The sequence below is a fragment of the Grampus griseus genome (genome assembly GCF_964374135.1).
Source record: "Grampus griseus genome assembly, chromosome: 8".
Lineage (NCBI taxonomy): Eukaryota > Metazoa > Chordata > Mammalia > Artiodactyla > Delphinidae > Grampus > Grampus griseus.
Genome location: NC_139002.1, coordinates 95,195,211 through 95,216,608, shown reverse-complemented (window position 1 = coordinate 95,216,608; position 21,398 = coordinate 95,195,211). Strand labels below are relative to the sequence as shown.

General features: G+C 56.6%; 1 protein-coding gene across 1 annotated transcript in view; it reads right to left on the bottom strand.

Moving 5' to 3' along the window:
* CD82 (CD82 molecule) overlaps positions 1-21,398 on the bottom strand; it is a 51,835-nt gene that overhangs the window by 13,610 nt on the left and 16,827 nt on the right. The window contains exons 2-5 of the mRNA XM_082660968.1: positions 11,384-11,514; positions 6,248-6,320; positions 1,298-1,422; positions 1,068-1,142 (exon numbers count right to left, since the gene is read on the bottom strand). Of these exons, the coding sequence (XP_082517094.1) occupies positions 1,068-1,142; positions 1,298-1,422; positions 6,248-6,320; positions 11,384-11,446 (336 nt within the window). The 5' untranslated portion in view covers positions 11,447-11,514. The remainder of the gene's footprint in view (positions 1-1,067; positions 1,143-1,297; positions 1,423-6,247; positions 6,321-11,383; positions 11,515-21,398) is intronic.

Genomic DNA, 21,398 nt, shown 5'->3' with positions numbered 1-21,398 from the left:
GTGCTTCACAATAACCATGACAGCCACAATCGACTGGCAGGCCCGATAGTCATCGCCAGCTCCCTCTTCTCTTACGTCTCTGTCTTTAGAGGCTGAAGGCTGGATACTCACTTTCTCAGCCTCCCTTGAAGCTAGGGGTGTGTTAATAACCCAGACTGGGGGAGACTTTTGGGAGGCTTGCTTTTCTGATAAAAGGGGTGGCCATGGCTGGCACTAGCCCACTCCCTTTCTTCAGGCCACAGCAGCACAGACGTTGTACCTGCTGCTGTGGCAGCCATCTCACGGCCATGAGGTGAGTGGCAAGATGAAGGAAAGCCGTCACAATGAGGATGCTGAACAGACAGCCAGAACCAGGGCCTCCGAGCTTCCGAACCTGACTTCTGGTTCAGTCAACAACAAATGTCCTTGGAGTTGAAGCCCCAGCATGTCTGATTTTTTATTCCTCAGCGCTGAGTGTCTTCCCGCTGACACGGGAATAATGTTTTCATGGACAGTCTCCTCCCTGGGCCTCATCTGTGGATGAGGTGCCGAGAACTGTGCTAAGTGTTTTGCTAAGATAAAGATCATCTCACTGAATCATCACAGAAACCCTGAGAGTTAAATTTATTAATGTCCCCAGTTTACAGAAGGTGAAACAGGCTCAGAGAGGAAAGCAGCTTGCCCACGGCCACACAGCTAGAAAGTAGTGGGATCGAGCCAAGATCTGGGCCCAGCAGCGCCTCCACCCACCTGTACTGTCCTCTCCTCTAGCATTCTGCCATGTGGCCACAGGGGGCTGGAAGCCTGGGAGGCTGACCTGGCACCTGTGGGTTCCCGGTTTTTCTTTTCTCGGCTGCAACGCATGGCTTGCAGGATCCTAGTTCCCTGACCAGGGATTGAACCCGCACCCCTGGCCGTGAAAGTGCAGAGTCCTAACCACTGCACCGCCAGGAAATTCCCCACCTATGGGTTTCTCTGTGACAACTAAGAGGCCTCTTGTCTAGCCCACGTCCCAGGCCAACCCTGCCCCCCACCCCACGTGGCTGGTCCAGCCCAGGTCAGGGGGTGGGGACGAGGAGGGTGCTTACCTTGCCCATGTTGAAGTAGAATAAGACCCCAGCAGTCACCTGGGCGATGAGAATCAGGAGGACGAAGGCAAAGTACTGGGAACACAGAGCAGGCACAGAGTCAGCTGGGGGCTCCCACCAGGTCCTACGCGCCTCAGACGCCCTCACCCAGGCTGGGCCGGGGCTCTACTCAGGCCCCTCTGGGCGGGATGAGGGGGGCTGGGCGGGCGGTGCTGGAGGACCGTACTCACCATCCCCAGCAGGCAGCGGACCTCATTGACAGCACCAATGCAGCCCAGGAAGCCCATGAGCATGGTGAAGCCGCCCACGCCAATGAAGACATACGCCCCCGCCTTGAGCGAGGTGGACGAGGTTTCTGCGGGTGGACAAGAGCATCCGATTCAGCCTATCTCGCCCGTACTAAGTACAAAACCGGGGCAGGGCTGCTACCAAATCCCTGCCTTGGGGTCAGGCTCTGGGGTCGGCCATCCAGCCGGAAGCCTGTTCCTGCACCAGCTCTGGAAGCTGGTCCCCTAGATGTGCGCCCCACCCCCCATCTATCCTATCCCCACCTCCCAACCGGCCCGCTTTCGTTTTTCTCCTTAGCGCTTACCAGGATTGAAAAGACTCTCGTTCTACCGGCCTATCTCGCTCATTGTCTGCTGCCTCCACAAGCCTGCGAGCTGCACGAAGGCAGGGACTCTAGTCCCTGCTGAACCCCCCGCCCCCAGAACTGTGTCTGGCACAGCAAAGGGCTGGATGAATAACTGTTGAATGAAAGAACCCCAGACTGGCAGGTTCCGCTGAGGCCGCAGACGCTGAGGGCCTGCCTCCCTCCTCGGCCGTGACCAAATGCTGGCCTCCCTTGCCCACTCCCTAGGCCTCAGGGGCTTCACATGTGCCGTCTCCCCTCTGCCAGAACTCTACCCAGTAGGTACCAGCACGGCCATCTCACAGATGAGAAAACTGAGGCTCAGAGAGGCCCACCAGCATGGGCCAGAGCTGGGACTTGGAGACAGGCAACCCCCCAGCGCCACACGCTGCACTGAAGCACGGGCACGTGTACGGACACAGGCGTGACGCTCATTCATGTGCTCAGCCCCCAGAGATTTACCCGGGGCCCACCGCATGCCAGGCTCTGTGCCACCTGCTGGGGACACAGCCGTCAGCCTGCCGAGGTCCCCACGCCACGAAGCTAATGGGGTGAGGAGTGTCTCTTCTGGCTGTGTGAAGGGTCGGGAAGCTACTGAAGCCGGCTAAGGTCAAGGACATGGGCAGGGAGGGGCCGGGGTGGTGGGGGAAGGCTGGTATGAGCAGGTGACATGATCGCTCAGCTGAGATTGAAGCAGTCAGCCGAGTGAAGAGCTGAGGAAAAGCATTCCAGGCCGTGGGAACAGCAGGTGCAAAGGCCTGAGGAAGGAGTAAGCTCGGCGTGTTTGGAAAATAAAAAGAAGGTCAGAAAGAACGGATCAGTGTGAGTGAGAGAGGAGTCTGACAGGCGACACGCCTGAGGCGGAGAGACAGGGGCCTAAGGGCAGTGACAGAGCCCCCGGGGTAGGTGGAGGTCAGAAGTTTCATCGGGGCACTTGACCAGCATTTCCCAAGAATCCCAACGGATCACACAGGGAGAAGCTCATGTCCTTCTCCAGCTCCCCGGTGTGGGGTGCGTGGGGTCCCCTCTACCCTGAGGCTGTGACGCGCTAGGTGGACCAGGGTGGACGCGCCCCCCGGCAGGCAGGGCGCTGCGGGCTCTCTCCCCTGACAGCCCAGGCACTCCAGGGAGGCTGGCGCGGCACTCCCAGGGTGTGGGGTGTTTCCAGAAGGGGGCCTCAGCAGATCAGGAGGACCTCTCAGGGATGCAGACTCCCGGGTCTGTCAGAGCCAGGCAGACTTTCCAGGAGACCGTCTGGAATCTGCATGGTGAATGTGCTTCCCCGATGTCTCGGGCACAGCCAGGGCTGCCACAGTTGCCCGCCAATAGGCTGACTGACCACCATTCCCTGGGGGCACCTCAGAGGGGCTGAGATCCCCACCTCGACCACGGACGGGGCGTTAGGGCCCTTAAGGAATAACGACAAAGCTGGAGTGTGGGTGGGGAGGAAAGTGTGATCCAGCTCCATCCACTTCCTGGGCACAGACAGAATGTTCTGGAGCTCAGGAAAAGCCCTGGCCAGCCCACTCCACTCTCAGGCACCAGGGGAGGGAGGCCCCCGCTCAGCTCCTCACAGGAGCCCCCAGGAGCCAGACAGAGGCCCCGAGGGGCTGAGTGAGGGGCTTCCTTTTTGCTCCAGGCCCTCACCGCCCTGGCTCTCAGCCGTCAACCACAGCAGGGGAAGGCCAGCAAAGTTTGCTTTTCTTAAACTTCCTGGGTTTGGGTTCCAACAAGCCCTCCCAGCGAATACTCCCCCCATCAAAAGGCAAGTGGCACTGCCTGGAAATCCACTGTGTGCCAGCCCTGAAAAAGGCCCTTTATCCAAACCATCTTGCTGAATTTCTGCCGTGGTCCAATGAGGGTAGATCTGCACCCTGATCTGTCTGTAAGGGCCCAGAGGCCCAGAGCAGGCAAGAGGCCGCAGACGGGGCCCAAGGGGCAAGGCTGGAGGCTGAGACCCCCACTCGGGTCCTTCTCTTGGGAGGCCAGCCGAGCTGCAGTGTGGCGTCTCTCTTTTCTCAGAAAATTTCATCAATACCAGTCCCTGTCTTCCTCCTGGGTCTCAGGCTGGCCCTGATCTGAGCAACCTGACTTAGGAAGGAGTGGGGTAGCCCGCACACTGTGCACCAAGGGCAGCATCTTCCCTTGGTTTTATTGGGCCTCGGAGGTACCAGCGAGGTGTGGAGGAAGTGGCCCAAACTGAAAGGGACCGAGGAGCACGAGAAGAGGGCGCCACGTAATCCCAGCTTCGCTGCTAACAGGCTCTGACGCCGGGCAAGCCATTTTCTGGGCCTCTATTTTTGGCTCTGTGAAATAAAACTAATTCCTACTTCTTAAAGATGTTCTAAGGTTCAGATGGTGTTATAAACTCATTTAATAATCACTTATGTAGGGTTTACTATTTACTAGAAACTCTTATTAACTCGCCTCATTTCTCATGATAGCCTTATGATATACTGTCTGTTATTGTCCCCATTTCACAGATGAGGAGACACAGAGCGTGGAGTAACTTGCCCAGGGTCACACAGCTTGCAGACAGCAGAACCAGGATGGGAACCCTGGCAGCCCGGCTCCACGGTCTGTGCCCTTAACCACTGTGCTTGATTCCGCTCGTTACGGTGTGAATGCGGGGCGTGCTGCACAGCCCTGCGGTACAGGGCATGGGGTCTCAGGAGCCATGCCCCCTGGTCCACATCCCAGCTCCCTCACCCTCTAGCTGTGTGTGTGCCCTTGGACAAGTTCCTTCCCTTCCCTTCAATTTCCTCCATTGTAAAATGGGGTTAGTAATGCCTAGCCCCATGGACTCACAGAGAGGATTCAGTTGGTAAGGGAAGAGCCGTGCCATGCAGGCCTGGCACACGATAGGCCCTGGGTTCCCAGATCTGACCTCACTTGCTGTGTGACTCTCAGCGAGTCTTTTTCTCCTCTTCTCTGAGCCTCAGTTTACCCAAGGGTATAGTGACCGGGCTAGCAGATTGGTGTTTTTGAACCCTGGCTGCCCTGGGAACCCCTGGGAAGATTCTTAAAAACCTCAGTGCTGATCTGAAGTCAGATCCCTTAGGGTGGGGCTAGGCCTTGGTATTTGTAAAGGCACTCGGGCGCCTCCAGGGGGCCTCTAAGGCTTGGCCAGCCTGAGGTTCTCAGCCCCGAACAGGGAGGAGCAGCAGGACGTCCCCGGAGCCCCAGTCAGGGTGCAGAGGGCACAAACGCCGTGGGCGGGCTGGGCCTTGAGACTTTGCCCCGAGATGTAGAGCCCGCCGGGTGTGGGCCACAGCCCAGGAAGCGGGAGCCTGGGCCGAGCAGGGCCAAGGGGGATGTGTCCCATGTGGGGAGGGCGTGGGGCTGGAAACCTAAACCTTAGCCCCAGAATGGGGAGCAGTCCCAGCAGAAGTGAGGACTGACAGCCCCAGACGGCATCGGAAGTGGCTGGAGGGTAGATCTTCCTTGCTTCCCTTCATGTGTGAGGGGAGGCCTATCCCCCAGGGCCCCTCCATCACCCATCCTAGCCTGGTTCCGTTTCATTCAAATCAAGCAGCTGTCACGGGCCTAAGTCCAAACCTGCTGCCTCGGGCAGGGCAGCTGCTGGGAGGGGAAGTGAGCCAAGGCCACACTTGCTGAGGGGAGTGGCATCTCTGTGCTCTGCTCCGCTTCCCTCCCTCCTCAGGACGTCCACTAGACGCTAGCGCAGCAAGCCTGGCAGACTTCCTGGTGGTGACTGTGAGTAGATCGGAAAGGGCGCTCATCATCACCATTGGGCTTCTTTTCCTCCAGCTTCAAGAGTGAGACAAGGGGCTTCCCCTACCACGTGCAGCATTTAGGACCAAAGCTCTGGGGGTTCGAGTCCCACACCTATCACTCAGAGGCTGGGTGAACTCGAGCGAGGGACGTTACTTCTCTGAGCCTGATTTCTTCATTTGTAAGGCAGGAAGTTGCTACTGCACAGGGCTGTTGTGAGATTAAGACAGTTTATCTATGCCAAATGCTTGGCCCCATGCCTGGCACACCATGACCACAAACGATAGACACTGGGCCCGGCACCTCCTCGTCAGCACACTTGCCTGACCCACCTGGCTGGTGCCAGGCACACAGTAGGCGCTTCACACATATCTGACGATCTGTCACTCCTGGCCCTTTTTCTGAACTAGAAAGGGGAGGGGCTGTTGACCACGTTTTGCTGAGCCGGCAAATGGAAGAACTGAGGGTGTAAGAGGCTTTCTCAGGTCAGGGCAGAGGGAGGGGGCCAGGATGGAGAACAAGCCTCTCTCATCCCCCACCCAGTGTTCTCCAGACAACGGCAGCTTTGTTTGGGGAGGGAGAGAAAATTCCTTCTGGAAACCCCTGCAGAGAGGCCCAAGGCGGAGCCGTCAGCATGCAGGACCTGGGCGAGGCCCAAGGCGGAGCCGTCAGCATGCAGGACCTAAGCGAGGCCCTGAGGGCGGCTGGAAAAGGGACCGGCGTTGAGGTTCAAGTACTCGTGGGAGCAGCCCTGCCTGCGGCCCCGGCCCCCTTTCAGAGGCAGCTGAGGCAGGCGGAGCAGAGGGGTCCTTACGCAGGACAGAGATGAAGCTGCTCCTGTCGGCCAGGATCCACACCCCGAAGCCCAGGATCACCGCGCCCAGGACCTGGAAGGAGAAAGGGGCAGTTAGTGGAGGGCCGCTCCCAGTTGCCCCTGCAGCCTGGCCGGGGGGACACAGGGAAGCTGCCTACATCCTTGTCCAGCCCAGGGATGTCAGGGTGGCCTCAGGTCCCGCACCTCAAGTCCAGCCAACTCCAGCAACCCAGACAGCAGGGCCATGAGTGGGGAGGCCCTCCTACGCCCACGTGTGGTCAACTTGAGCATACCGGCTCTGGGGGTGCAGCCTGTACCCTCCTACTTATCTCCTGGCCCTGCCCCAGCCTGGGGGCTGGGAGCTTCCCCAACAAGCCAGGCTCAGGGTGGGGAAATCCTCGGGGGACATGACCGTGGGAGCCCAACCCGTCTTCCAGATCTCTCAGCTCCAAGGCCACCTTCCGCAGGAGGCTTCCTGACCCCCAGGCAGACTAAGGGGCCTCTACTGTGTGGCAACCACCGTGGGACACTTCCTTAATAGCCTTTCCCTCTGGGTTTAACTCTGCCACTTGTCTCTCTGGCTAGACTGTGAGCTCCCTGAGGGCAGGGCTGGGTCGCATGCAGCTCTGTGGGCCTGGGCGCACCAGGTGCTGAGGGCCCCCCCGCGGATGAGTGAGTTCATGAATCCAACTGTGTAAAGGCAGGATTAGAAAAGCAAACGAATGGTGGTGGGGACGGGGTTAGGGTGGCTGGCATAGGCCCAGGAATTCCCTGCCTCCCTTCCCTCCACCAGGGGGCAGACCCACAACCGGAGCCCACCTCCCCCAGCCTAGATCAGCCCAGCAAGACCCCATTAAGCCAGCCAAGGCTGGGGAAGGGCCTGCAGTCAGGGCAAAAGCACAGGTTCCCTTGAGGGGATGGAGGCGGGGAGGCTTGCATCACCCCATAAGTCTGGCCTTTCCCTGGGGCCTGGCCTGGGTCTACCTGGGGGATAACCCACCTTCAGGGTCCCAGCATGTCACCACCCACCTTTACTACCAGCCCTGGGTCCCCGCCTCAGCCATCATCCCGTAACCTCTGGTGCAAGGGCAGCAGCTACTGATAACGCCCTCAGCCTGCGATGAGCCGCTCGGTCCCAGGGGTTTTTATCAGCCTTGCCCTACAGACCTTAACCACCAGAGCTGGGACGCTGGTAAGGTGAATGGGGCATTTGCCGCACATGTGAAAATTCAGGGACACCAAAAACACGCAGGAACCAAGATAAACGAGTTTATAGCAGTCATTTCTAAGAAATGGAAATTCATGGGGGAAAAGAATCCATCCTGATGAACAAAATATCAAGCTTTTCAATAAAGACAGGCTTGGTGTTCCTGACTTTTCCTTTTGAAAAGGAGCGGGGCCCCGATGTGATGCAGTGCCGCGCTGTTTCTGATCCCACAGTGAGTGCCTCACTCGTCTCGCCCTGGCCCAGGTTCCTTAAAGACAACAGCAGCTGACGACCAGGAAGAGGAAAGTACAAGGACCTCCCCACATTTGTCCCCAGCCACTCACTTGTCCCCTCCTCTCTCCTTGTCAGATGGGCCCTGTTATCGTCCTCACTTGACAGATGGGGAAACTGAGGTCCTAATCTCACCCGAGGTCACCCAATTCACTCATCAGGGGCTCCAAGTCAGGTCTGACTATACAGCTGCGCCAGATGTCGGCACATCAGCTGCAGGGGTACTTCGGGTCCGTCCCGGGCCTTAGCCTAGAAAGCCAGTCCCTGGGGAGAGGAAGTCCCCACCCGAGAGTGCGGGCACCTCAGACTGCACAGCTTGCGGGGAGGAAGGTGGGCTTTACAGGACCCGGCAGTTAGGTTCCCAAAGACTCCTGAAGCCCTGCTCACCCCAGCCTCACACCTCACAGCACAGCTGGCCCGTGGTCTGCCCCTGCCACCTCAGACCCACGTGGCGGAGCCCCTGTCCGCTCACCTCCTGCACTCACGGGGCAGGGCTGCAGGGGGAACAGTCTTCCCAAATAGAGAATTCAACACAGGGCAGAAACTTCCCTCTGGGCAAATATAATCCCAAAGAGAGCAAAATCCCAGACTGCCCAGCCAGGCTCCTCGGCTCGCCTCCCGGAACCCAGGGAGCGAAGTACCTGGCGCTGCCGTTTCAGCTCCCCTGCACGTCTGATGACTATGGCCTGAGCACCAGGTGTGCCTGGATCAGCGCCAGGCCACGGGACAGCCAGAAACGAGGCCAGGGCAGGGGGCCGACCAGACTCGGGGAGGAACCACAAAACCCCCTTTCTCTGTGAACCACGACTGGGGCCGCGGGACACACCCCACATTAACCCACCCCACCCAGACCCACCAGAATCTCCCGACAGGAGCCAGGAGTCTCACAGCCAGCGTCCTACCCCCAGAACGGCCACGGCAGCTGCGGCCTCAGGGTCTCCTAGGATCTGAGAAAAGCTGACGACAGGGCAATTTTCTGGGGAGTTTGGGGTCCGGAGGGAGTGAAGGCGAGGAGGTACACGTGTACCCACGTGCATGCATGAGCACACACGGCAACCAGAGTGATTCTGCCAGACCACGAGTTCAATCGTGTAACCGCTTCCCACTGTGCGTGAAACAAAGACCCAGATCCTTCCTGGAAGGGCTACGCGGCCCAAGCCCCGGAGAGGCACGCGCTGGCCCACTCCCCCTGTGCTGGACTTCCGCTCCTGCTGCCGGGACCCCGCTCTCCCCAGCCTCACACAGAACTCCAGGCAGCTCTTGCTGACCACCCTGACAAGGTCAAGTGCCTTGTTATCTGCTCTCTCTTAGGGGCCATATCCATCCTTCCCAGGAGCGCCTACAACTGCAATGTTATCATCCATTGGAGTAAGCATTTGATCGAAGCCCATCACCCCCCAGAACATAAGCCCTGTGAGTGAAGAAGTCGCGGCTCTCCTGCTGGCGAATGTCTAGCCGGCACCCAGGACGGGGTCTGAATACACAGGGGTGTCAAAGACACATTTGGTGGAGAAGTATTTGTGAATGAACACACACACACACACACACACACACACACACACACAGTCTCCTCTCACTCTTTCCTTTCCCTCTCACCCTCCTGTGATAAAAGCTTCCCCTCTCCCCCACGACACCCCCTCCACCACCATCCTGATGGGCCCCGTCCTGGGCCCCAGCACACAGGGAGTGAACACCTGCCCCCCAGGACGCTGGAGTGGCTGGGAGGAGGCCAAGCGAGACCGGTCCCCAGAGCTCGGGCCCAGGGGAGGCTCTTCTAGGCTCTGGCTCCATGGGCGAGACTGGGAGCGGAAGGGACGCCTTGGCCCCAGACCATCAACCCCTCTCCCTTTCTCCATGAAGTCTCTGCCTCCCTCCCTCCCACTGCATGGGGGGAGAGGCGGTGTCTGTGCCCTTGAACCCCAAGCCCCGCCACCTCCTAGGCTATAGCCCAGACTCCTCCCTCCAGTCCCTAGAGCCCCAGGCACAGAAACACAGGGCTCCCACTCTCCCCACCCCACCCTGGCCAGCTGGCCCTTAAAGCTGGGCCTCAGCCGGGGAGCCAAGTGCCTGCCAGGAAAGGCGTGCCTGTGTGGGCAGCCACTTTCTTCCAGAAGCCTGGCCCAGCTGGGAGGGACCTGACCGCCAAGCTGGGAAACCCAGGTGCCCAGGCCCGGCTGCCATCAGTGGAGGGCCAGAGCTGCAGTGGGGCCTCAGTGCCGTCCTTGAGAGGGGAGCTGGGGTCGGAGCCAAGGTGGACGACCAGTAGGGCAGGCAACACCAGGGCTGTCCACGTGCATGTGCGTGTGTGTGTGTGTGTGTGCACGTGGGTGTACTTGTGTGTGCCAGGAACACACTTGTAAGTGTCTGTGTGTTGGGTTAAAATTATGAGGGGGAGTTTAGAAAGATTCTTTATTTTCCAAACTTTCTATAATCCTATGTAACTTGTAATGTAAAACTTTTTTTTTCTACAAGAAATTCGTGTCTGTTGTAGAAAATTTGGAAACTGCAGAGAAGCAAAGAGAATAAAACCCAAATTCCCAGGAATCCCAACACTAACATTTGCAGTTATTTTCTTCTCCTCTCAAAAATATTCATGTATGTGTACATTTTAAAAACTAAAATTGAATCATAATAAATATCCTATTAAAAAATCTGATGTTTTTAACAGTATAGGGTGAACCAACACCATGAGAGGCCACAGTCCCCAGCAGCACTCCTTTGAAGGTCCCTCCAGGCCACTCTCCCCACAGCCCCACCCCCATCACACACACTCACACTCTCACACATGCACACTCATACACTCACACACACACTCGCTCACACCCCCACACTCTCACACCCATATATACTCACACATACACACACTCACACACACATAACCTCACATATACTCACACACATATATACTTACACATAATCTCGCACACGCACACACACACACACTCATTCCATCATCCTGGCAACTCCAAGGCAGGAGCCTGTCTTGCCAAACCAGAGAGGAAAATTGGGGCCCCAGGAAAAGCAGCCCCAGATGTGCACAGAGCTTATATCTGGGCGGCCCCGGGGCTCATGACCGGGTGACGCCTGCCAGGGTGGGTCTGGGGAAGGACCACTGTGTCCTCACCCCGGCCCAGAACCCAGCCTCCTCTTGCCTACTCTCTGGGAGCTCCAGGGACACCCCCCACCGTGTGGGTGGGAGTGTGATGGGGGCAGTTGAGACCCAGACCTGTTAACAGGCAAGTTCTTCAGAGCGGGCGGAGGAGGATGGAGAGTCGGGACAGGACGAGAAAGATCCCAGAGGCTCCCCTACAACTTCCCAATGAGGAGTCAGGGGATGCCCCGGGGGTTCTCCTCTCCCCATGCCCACCTCCGGCCCTGAGAGCCCGGGTGTGGCGGCCTCGGTGCTCTAGGAAGGGGGAAGGCTGGGGGAGCCATCCAGTTCTCCGCCATCCAGCCAGCTGGGAACGCTGGGAATCTCCTCACTGCTCCCACCTGCTTCCATTTCCAACAGTCTGGCCTCAGCCCCCTGGCCCCAGCCACACCCCACCACCATCCCCAGGCTGGAGGGTCTCGGACTGGGACGTGCCCGGGAGGAGCATCTCTTCTGGAGGCATCTGGGTAGCACGGGTCATACTTACAAAGAAGAGCAAGTTGAAGAGGAAGAGGAAGTATTTGGTGACTTTGATGCAGGATGACCCCATCCTGCTGGTCCGGGAGCTCGCTGCGGAGAAGGCAGGTCGGTCAGCGCGGGGCGGGACCTGGCTGGGGGCTGGGGAGAGGAGAGGGAATCAATGCTGGTGGGTACCCCAGACCCACCGGCCCCAGATCATCCCAGCTCACACCCCCCCAACTACCTCATGAGGTAGGTACTAAGGTCAGGTCCTGTTTCAGGGAACCCGGAGGCCCAGAGAGCTTAGATGACTGACCCAAAGCCATGCAGTAGGGTGTGGGGGGTAGGTGGCAGCTGGGGTCTGGGTCAGCGACTTCACCAGGGCTCAGCCTAGAGGAAAATTATGGAGGAGACCCTCAGGCTCCCTGAGGCCAGAAACCCCAGGAATGGCCATGGCCCTCAGGCCCCATGGGGCTAAGGGAGCCAGCACAGGCAGCTGGGGCCGAGACAGCTGGACTGGGACAGCTGTGTGGGCAGAGCTGGGCTGGGGGGTGGGGAGAAGCAGGCCACTGAGCAGAGGGAACAGAGGGCCCAAGGCATGGGCTTTATCCCTTCTTCCTCCTGCAAGGGTGCAAGGCAGTCCTAAGCCTTGTGACTCTCCCCTGTCCACACGGAGGTCCCCTCGCCCTTCTCGCATCATTTTTGCCAAGTGGGAGCCCAGCTTCGACACCTCCAGCGACCGGGGTAGGGGAGTTAAGGGGGAGATTCGGGCACAGCACGAAGCAAAGCCTCCAACAAAGCAAAAGACGGCCTGGCCACGAGCACCCCGTCACAAGTGGCATGGAAGCAACATCTGACTAAAGCCTTACGGGGAATCCAAGAGCTACGTGGGGAGATGAGACTGAACACTCCTCCAGGCTCCAGGGTCCAAGACCTGGGTCTGAGAAATGCGGGGACAGCAGTGACTCAGAACCAGGGAAGTCTGGCCTCAGCAACTCCACCTGGGGCTTCCCCCAGGCCCAGAGGGGGAGAAAACAAGGGCTTCCCCTCCGTGCCCTCCCCCCACCCCCGCCCCATGTCAAGAGATCCAGAGATCTGAGATCCTGAACCCAGGCCTGGCCCCGGAACTGCTGGGGATGGTCCACATGAAGGAGAGCTTTGTTTCCTCTCTCCCTTCCCAGCGCAGCGCCTGACAACCACAGGCGCTTCGTAAACGGGCGCGGAGTGAAACGGCGAGAGGAAGGAGTCTCTCACCAAAGGAGGCCTGTTTTTCTTTCCTATCAGGGACCTGCTTGAGTCTCTCAGCCCCAAGCAGCTTATAGATAAATCATCATTTCCCCAGAAGAACTCCAGCACAGCATTTGAGCGGGCAGCAGCGGGAACGGGACGCCGGCTGCATTCTTGTGAAATTGGAGAAGTGTTGAAACAGTCCTTCGGTAACTGATGTCAGCCAGCCGTGTTGCACAGGCAAGGGAGTTTCTCCACTCTGCGGCTCCCACATCCTCCGCTCAGGCTGGGTGTCTGAGGCAGCCTCGCTGGGCGGCGGGTGTTCAGAAAGGGGCAGTTCTTGTTCACTGTTCACAGCAGTGAACACCTGGCATCCCCCTGAACAGCATCTGCTCTGGACAGCCATTGGCATGTGTCATCCCTTTAATCCTCACGACCTGCCCAGAAGGTGAGGAAGGTCTTCCTGTCCTGGGGAGCATGGGGTGGGGAGACAGCCTCAGAGAGATGAGGTAACTTGCCCGAGAAACATAGCTCGTTAGGCAGTGGTAACTCCCGAGGTCAAGATCTGTGAAGGGCTGCCTTCCGGGGAGCGGCCAAGGCTGTATAAAGGGGTCTCTGGGGATGGCTGGGATTCCATTGTCCAGGTAGGTGGTGAGCACCAAGGTCACTGCTCAAAGGAGCTCTGGTGTGTGGGCAAGGAGGCAGAGGCTGCTGGCCTCGTATCCCCCGATTCTCCGGGCAACCCTGCTGGCCTCTTGTCACTCACACAAACTGAAGTAGGCGTAGGGCAAAGAAAGCCCTTCAGCATCCTACAAGCAAACTAAAGCTCAGAGCGGTGAAGCAGCTTGCCCAAGGCCACATGGACCAGCAAGGACAGAACCCAGTCCTCCTGGCCCCTTAGGCCGCCTCCTCCTCTCCAGGAGGCAGTTGGGTGGGTTCAGACACTAAAACAGGAGCCAGGCAGCCCCATGACTGGCAGGTGGCTTGGCCAATCAGGGCAGGCCCAGAGACTACCTGGGAACCGCCTGAGGGAAGAGAAGGGGCTGAGAATCGGAGCCCGGGGTGCGTGGCTCCAGGGCCTGTTGGCCAACATCCAGGATACAAAGTGTTTCTGCCCCGCAAGCGTTGACATTCCCCGCTCACAGAAACAGGGAGCAGGAGATGAACACGTTCTCCATGCTGGGCAGAAGCTGGGCGGTTCCACGAAGGGCTGGAAGTCAGCTCAGTCTGGGGACATATCCAGGTTGCCCCGTGATGGGGTCTGGCATCAACCTCAGGGAGCCCATAACCACCACCAAGCCCCGAGGAGACCCCAAAGTCAGATTCAGAGGGCCCGGGGTTACGCTCTAGCTCTGCCCGCCCACCCTGAGGCCTGAACCTCAGTTTCCTCATCCACAACAATAAGAATAAGGGTTGGTATAGGGCAGGGATTAGCCAGGTGGGGCCTGTGGATCAAATCCAACCCACCGCCTCTATTCTGTACGGCTTGCAAGCTAAGAACAGATTTTTCATGTTTCAATAGATGGGAAAAAATAAAAAGACTATTTTGTAACACGGAAAATTAAAATAAATAAGTTCAGTTGTATTGGCACCCAGCTGTATTGTCCACAGCTGCTGTCACAGGCAACAGCAGCGTGGGCCGGTTATGACAAGAGGCCACTGCCCCGCAAAGCCTAAAACATTTACTGCCTGGCCCTTTATGGAAGAAGTTTGCAGGCCCCTGGGGCAGAGGATCACATGGCACACACACAAGTGTCTGTAAAAGGTGGCAAGGATCAGGACTGCCATTAGCTCAGGATCTTCGGGGAGAACGAGCTGGGCGGCAGGAATCGAATAGACAAAGGTTCGAATCCTAGCTCTGCCAACGCACAGCCACAGAGAAAGGACTCACAGGGCCTCGTTTCCCAACTGAACCCCCTGTTATAAAGAAAAGTGAGATCAGCGCCTCGCACAGTCGGGGCTGGGTGAGCTGGAGCTGGGTAAGCGTCTTTATCGGCACTTGTGGAAGGAGTGAAGGGTGAGCGTTTCACTTGCTCATGAAACTAAACAAAGAGAGAGTCTCCCAATATTGTGCTTTGCAGAAACACTAGAAGGTCTGCCCATGCTTTCCTGTGAGGATGTCTGGAAAGCCACAAAACAAGGGAACGAGATGCAAGTACATCTTATTTGGAAAATTCTGGAACAGGCACTGACAGCTCTGTGAGCAGTAGGAAGGAGGTGCTGATTTTATGTTATACTCTATACAGGTAAACTGACCATTTCTAAGCAACTCCAATTTAAATTGACCAAATATATAATTTTATGCCAAATCAGTTTATACAATGGAATTATTATGCTACTAATATTTTACTAACTCCTGCTCATCCTTTAATACAGACCTCAGACATCCACCTCCTCCAGGACACCTCCTACTCCAGCCACCCTTGTCACCACCATCAGGGCCACACGCTCCCCACCAACACATATGCTGGTTAGGAGCCCTCCCCCTCTGCTTCCTTCCAATGGCACTGGATACTAGAGCAGTTCCTGCGATGGGCTCTGGCATCAAACTGCCTGGGTTTGAATGATGTTCTATCACCTCCTAGCTGTGTGACCTTGGACAAGTGACTTAACCTCTCTGAATCCCAACTAACTTATCTGTGAGAAGAGGAAGATAAAACCTTTTTGGCAGATTTGCCCAGAGATTAAATTAGATAATGTGGGTACATGCCTGGCATGGAGTAGGTTTTCAGTAAGTGGAGGTCACTACTATGACCCATGATGCTGCACAGCAATTTTCTACTTCCTTGCCCGTCGCCCCCGTGGACTGTGACAGCTTGAGGGGAGAGACTATGTATTATTTACGAGGTCAAAGTAGGCTCCCAACAAATTTGCTGAATGAAAGACTAGATGCATGGATGGAGGAAGGGATGGAGGGAGAGAAGGAGGGATGAGTACATGGATGAAGGGATAGATGGGGGATGGAGGGATGGGTGGATGGAAGGAGGGATGAGTGGAGGGATGGCTGGGTGGATAGATGGAGAGGTGAAGGGGAGGGGAAGGAACTTCCACATAGAACACCAAGACTTTCAAGTACTCAGTCACACAAAGGGAGTCTGAGCTCCACTGCCCCTAAATCAGCTGAGACTCTCTTTTCAGCCTTCTTCTGTCTTCCCCCAAGGGGTGGGGTGGGGGATGTGTAGGGTGAGCACCCTGAGCCACCTCTGCATGCCAGGGCCCACAAGCAAGGCTCCCTCGCCTTCCCCGGAGCCCCTGGGGAAGATCCCCTTCTTTAAGAGAACCTCTTAAAGGGGCTCTGTGAGTCCACCCCTGCAGAGTAGGAGGTTGGTTTATCCTTCACTTGAGGTTGGGTGAGGAGCCCTCCAGCCTGACCCCAGAACCTGGGTGTCCCTGAATAGCCTTGGGGAAACCAAGTGGTGCGGTGGTGCAGCCCCTCAAGTCCAGGGTTCGTGCTCGGCGCCTGCTCTGATGGGACGTGCTGTTTGAGACCAAGCACAGGTGACTGTCCCCGGACTGTCCCCGGACCTCCCCACCCCCCGTCCCAGACCTGCCTCCTCAACGGTCAAACAACAGGCTGGGACCAGAGCAGCAGCATTTTCCACAGTAGTTCTTCCAAACACAAGTCCTAGAAGACACGCCCTTAAGAACAAGAGTCTTTTCTGTCACCAAGTTTGTGGAGCGCCAATTCTCCCCGAGTCACTGTACATGAGACACTTAGTGTCTCCAAGACACCTGGCAGTAAACACTGCTGACTTAAAACCATCTTTCACTCAACAGCCTAACATCACGTGGAATACACATTAGGCCCTTGAGAGTCCCTTGGGGGCCAGGGCTCCTGGACTCTAAGTGCTGCAGGATTCAAAGGAGGCGAGGAGATGCATGGCCCTTCGACCTACCAGCTGGCTCAGACCCAGCACCTGAGGGCCATGCTCGGGTCTCTTCCTCATTCCCCTCATCCCACAGACGCATCCCATATGCGTCTCTTCCAATCCACCACCTCTCCCGGCCCCATGCCTCACCTCCCCCTGGACCAGTGCAGCTCCCTGATTGGCCACAGCCTCCACTCCTGCCCTTGTCAAGCTGTTATGCACACTGCAGGGAGGGCTCTTTGAAAAATGCTAACTAGATCTTGTCACTCCCTTGCCTGCAACCCTCCAATGGCGATGTAGCTGACACTTTGCTATAAAATCCAGACTCTTATGTGGCCAGCGGGGCCCTGCCTGGTTGGCCCTGCCCCTCCTCGGTCCTCAGCACCTCCGTCCTCCCCATCCCACCTTCATCCCTAAGGCCGCTCTTTCTTATTGTTCTGTACACCAGGCCCCTGCCCACCTGAGCGCCTTTGCCCTCACGGTTCCTCTGCCAGGAGCATCTTCCCCCAAAGCCCCTGGCTGGCTCCTTCCCTTCCTATAAGTAGACTGAGCTACTCCTCCCAGAGGCCCTACCCGAACACCTGATCTATACAGCGGGCCTCAACTCCAGCTGCGCGTTAGAACCAAAATATGCCCGTGCACAGCCGCCTGTCCTTGCCCTACGCAAGTCATCAGACTCGGGTATGGGGGCTTCCCTGAGAACTGTAAGGAACAGCGGCTTTGACACCTGAGCCTGTCACATGACCCTGCTCATTGCAGTCATCCTACTGGTCCACTGGGGTATCCGGAGCCCCCATGAGAATATGGTTCCTTCAGGGGAGGGGCTGCGTCTGTCTCACTTGCCCCGTACCCCAGGGCCTAGGACAGTGCCTAGCACGTAGTAACCCCTGGATGTGTATTTGCAGGAAGAAGGAACAGAAAGGGGAGTCTGGGAGGTCAGGAAAGGTTTCTTAGAGGAGATAAGAAAAACCAAATTTGATCCTGCAACTGGAGGATTCTGGGCCTTAAAAATGACATCATTGGCTTGTGGGGAGGGGTTGCTTCCTCCCAGGACTGGATTTTAATCTCCTTTGGGTCAGAAACGCCCGATAGAAGCCGTGAACCCTCTCTCTATAAAGATGCATGAAGACAGGCAGGCGCACGCGTTCATCCAGTTTCAGGGGGCCACTAACCCTGGAAAGCCAGGACTTACTTTCCCCGTCTCCCAGTTGCTTGAGAGCAGTGGCCCCCAGTCTTGGCCATACATTAGAATTATCCGGAGAGCTCTAAAACGTGCTGGTGCCTGCCCCGCCAATCCCCTGCCCCAAGCCCCTGAGATCCTGCTTTAATTGGCCTGGGGTGCAGCCTGGGCATAGGGTTTTTTTTTTTTAAGCTTCCCAGGGGATTCTCATGTATTGAGACCCAGCATGGCCTGGTCCCTCTGCTCTGAGTGGGATGCAGGAAGGCCTGGGGTCCCTGGTGCAGCAGGTCCTGGCCAGGGAGAATCTCACATGAAGCTTCCTGGACCTCTACTCCATCCTCCACTTCCTGAAGGCACATTCCCCGCATCCTTCATCAGAGAGCGATATCCACTGTGCAGAAGACTTTTGAGATCATTGCCTTTCTCAGAGGGGCCAGAGAAAGCAGGAGACCACAGGTCACAGAGCAAAATCAGGGCTGCACACACAGTGGAGGACCTGCAGATTCCTGGTCCAGGCTTTTCTCTTTCCATCTGCTGTCCTGCCCCAGCTCACCAGGCCTTCCGCATAGAGATTGAAGGAGAACTGGACTCAGAGTCACACAGCAGCCCTTGGTTCCCACCCCTGGATCTGCTCCATACGGGCCACGTAACCTACAGAGCTGCCTCCTTATCAGTGAATGGGGAGACTAAACCCACCCACCCCTCACAGGTGTGAAGGTGAACTGTAATCAGGCTAGCACCTAGCAGGGCTCGATCCATGCTGGCCCCCTGGCCCCCTCCTCCCTCCCACTCTCTCCGCCTGAAGATGCCAAATCTGCCACATCTTACCAGCTGTGTGGCTTTGGGCAATCGCTTCACCCCTCTGCCTCAACTCTCCCACTTGTGAAATGGACTTAATAATGGGCTATGGTGAGGCTTACACGAGTTAGTACCCATAAAATGCCTGGCACCTAGCAAGTGTCAAGTAAAAGCCACCAATGACGATGACGATGATTATTAGCCGGAAGTTGTTGATTTCATGACCAACAGTCTGAAGCCCTCTGGGGGCCTAGATCCAGCCTCCAGATACATGCCCAGCCTGGAGGCTTCTGTGCCAGAGAGTAACTACTGCTGCTCTTAGGCAAGGGGGGTGGGGTGAAACAGGGCAGGGCTGGGCCCCCTAAGGAAGGAGGCCTCTGCCCTCCACAGGGTGGGGGGGCCTCTGTCCCTAAGCCTCCGGGCTGTGCCTCAGGGGCCTGCCTGAGACCTGGACGTCCAGCCAGTTTGGTGAGTCAGACAACTGATCCCGTGGGAGCTCAGTCAGCTTGGATAGAAAGTGGAGTGAGAAAGCCTGGCCTGGCTGTTCTACTCTGGAAACCTGCCTGTCAGCAGACACTCCACCTGCAAGCTGGTTCTTGGCCACCCAGCTCTGCAGTTCTCTGGACTTTGTCCCGATTGCCCGTGAAAAGAGACTGGTCACAGGTGGCTGTGTTTGTTTTCATGTGTGACAGGTGATGTGTTTCCTGAAACCCATGCTGACTCCAGGGGCTGGCTTTTTGACCTTCCTACTACCTTATTTTTCCATCTTGGGTCTTACCTTTTCCCCTTGTTGTTAAAACAGAAAAATAAAAATAAAAAGCTGTTACCCAGCACCTCCCTGGTGGCACAGTGGTTAAGAATCTGCCTGCCAATGCAGGGGCCACGGGTTCGAGCCCTGGTCCGGGAAGATCCCACATGCCGCGGAGCAACTAAGCCCGTACGCCACAACTACTAAGCCTGCTCTCTAGAGCCCGCAAGCTACATCTACTGAGCCTGCGTGCCACAACTACTGAAGCCTGTGCACCTAGAGCCCATGCTCCGCAACAAGAGAAGCCACCGCAATGAGAAGCCCACGCACCACAACAAAGAGTAGCCCCTGCTCGCCGCAACTAGAGAAAGCCCGCGCGTGCAGCAATGAAAGACCCAACGCAGCCAAACATAAATTTAAAAAAAAAAAAGCTCTTACCCTGGCAACCAGAAAATCAGGAGGCCATAAAGCACGATTAGGATCTCACATTTCCTTCAAGACTTAGGTTTGAATCCCAGCTCTGCTTCCTCCTGTGTGACCTTAAGCAAGGGAGTTACTGAACCTCTCTCTGAGGCCAACGTCTCATCTCTAACATGGGGATACTAGCAGGACCCCGTCTCGTAGGGTTGTTGGGGGACTGAGATGGGGCAAATAAAGAGCTCTGGGGGCACTGTCAGCTGCTCACAACGCAAGTGAGCGAACGCCACCACCAACAACACCATGGGGTGGAAGAAACACATCCAGATCAGACGTCCCCAGGAATCCCAGGATTTTAGAGCCCAAGGCCTCCTGTTTGTCTTATAGAGGCTGAACCCGAGGAGCAATGATCCCAGGAGCCGGTGTGACAGGCTCCTGTTCTCCTGAGGACCTTAACAGCCTGAAGCTGGGACTGACCCCTGACATTTGGGGGAAGGAGGCCAGGGGTAGCAGAGGAATGCAGGCCACCAGCCACCCTGGCCAGACTATGGCTGTAGAGTGACAGGACTTTTTCATTTGTATAATGCCATTCCCACTGTCTCTCGTTTAATCTCTGTAACAACCCCCTGAGATATTACTACCCCTATTTAGCAGATGAAGAAACTGAGACTCAGGTTCAGTGACTTGCCTAAGGTCACACAAGTAAGTGGCTAAGCCCTGATTGAACTTCAGGTCTGACCTGAGACAAAAGCTCCTTTCTCTTCACCTGCTGCCAAAGTGAATTAGGTCAATGGTGGAGCCTGCCCGCTCCACCCTGCCACACCTCAGTCTGCTTGCCTGACACCCCATCTTACCCCAGTTCTGAGGCCTGACTCTTGGCTTCCGTCAGGAAGGAAAAGATCGGCCCCACCAATCCTGGCCACACTGTTCCTTCACTGGCTGATGAGGCCAACAGATGTGGTCCTTCCTTGCTTTTCTCTGAAACCCAAGCAATGAGACCAGAGGGCTTTCAGCATGAAGAAGGGGCCACTCTGACAGAGGGTGCAGTTTTGGGGAGAGCAGACACTTTGAAACTTGCAGCTTCCCCACCTGGCCCAATGCAGCCAAAGGTTCAAGATGAGGTTGAGCCATAGTCTCTGACCTCTCCCTCTCCATGGCTCCCCTTCCTATTTTTTTGCAGGCTGCTTGGGCCCCATGCAAACCCTGCTCCCTCTCAACCCCGGGTTCTAAGGCTTGTACGCTCAGATTCACGGTGCTAGAAAGGCCTTGGACATCACCTACTTCAGTCTCCATTTGTAAGATGAGAAGACTGAGGCCCAGAGAGGACCACGAATCCCCACCTTTCTGGGGAGTGTATTTGTACAGGGCAGGGAGGGGACTGGTTAGAGCCGTCAGTACTTCCCAACGTGTTTCACATCATGATACATGTAGAGAAGTACACATATTTGTTCAGCACCCTGATGTGGACAGACAACACTGGGCCTGGACTGAGGTGACCCAACCAGAGCTCTGTTCCCAGGGCGGAGGAGATAACCAGCCATTCGGGCACATCAGTTGGGAAGCCCTAAGTTAGACAGATGTTTAGGACTATATGAGAGGCTGCCCAGGAGCCCCACAGTCTAGGGGCCCTAACAAGAAGACCCAGATTCCCAGGTGGGCTCTCAGGGGTCAACTACCTTCTGAGGACCCCTCCCCAGCTCCATGGTGGGAGGGAGAATAATGAACCAGTTCATAGTATGGACTTGAATTGAGAGAGACCTACATTCTAATCCCATTTCACAGAGCTGTGTAATCCTTGGCAAGC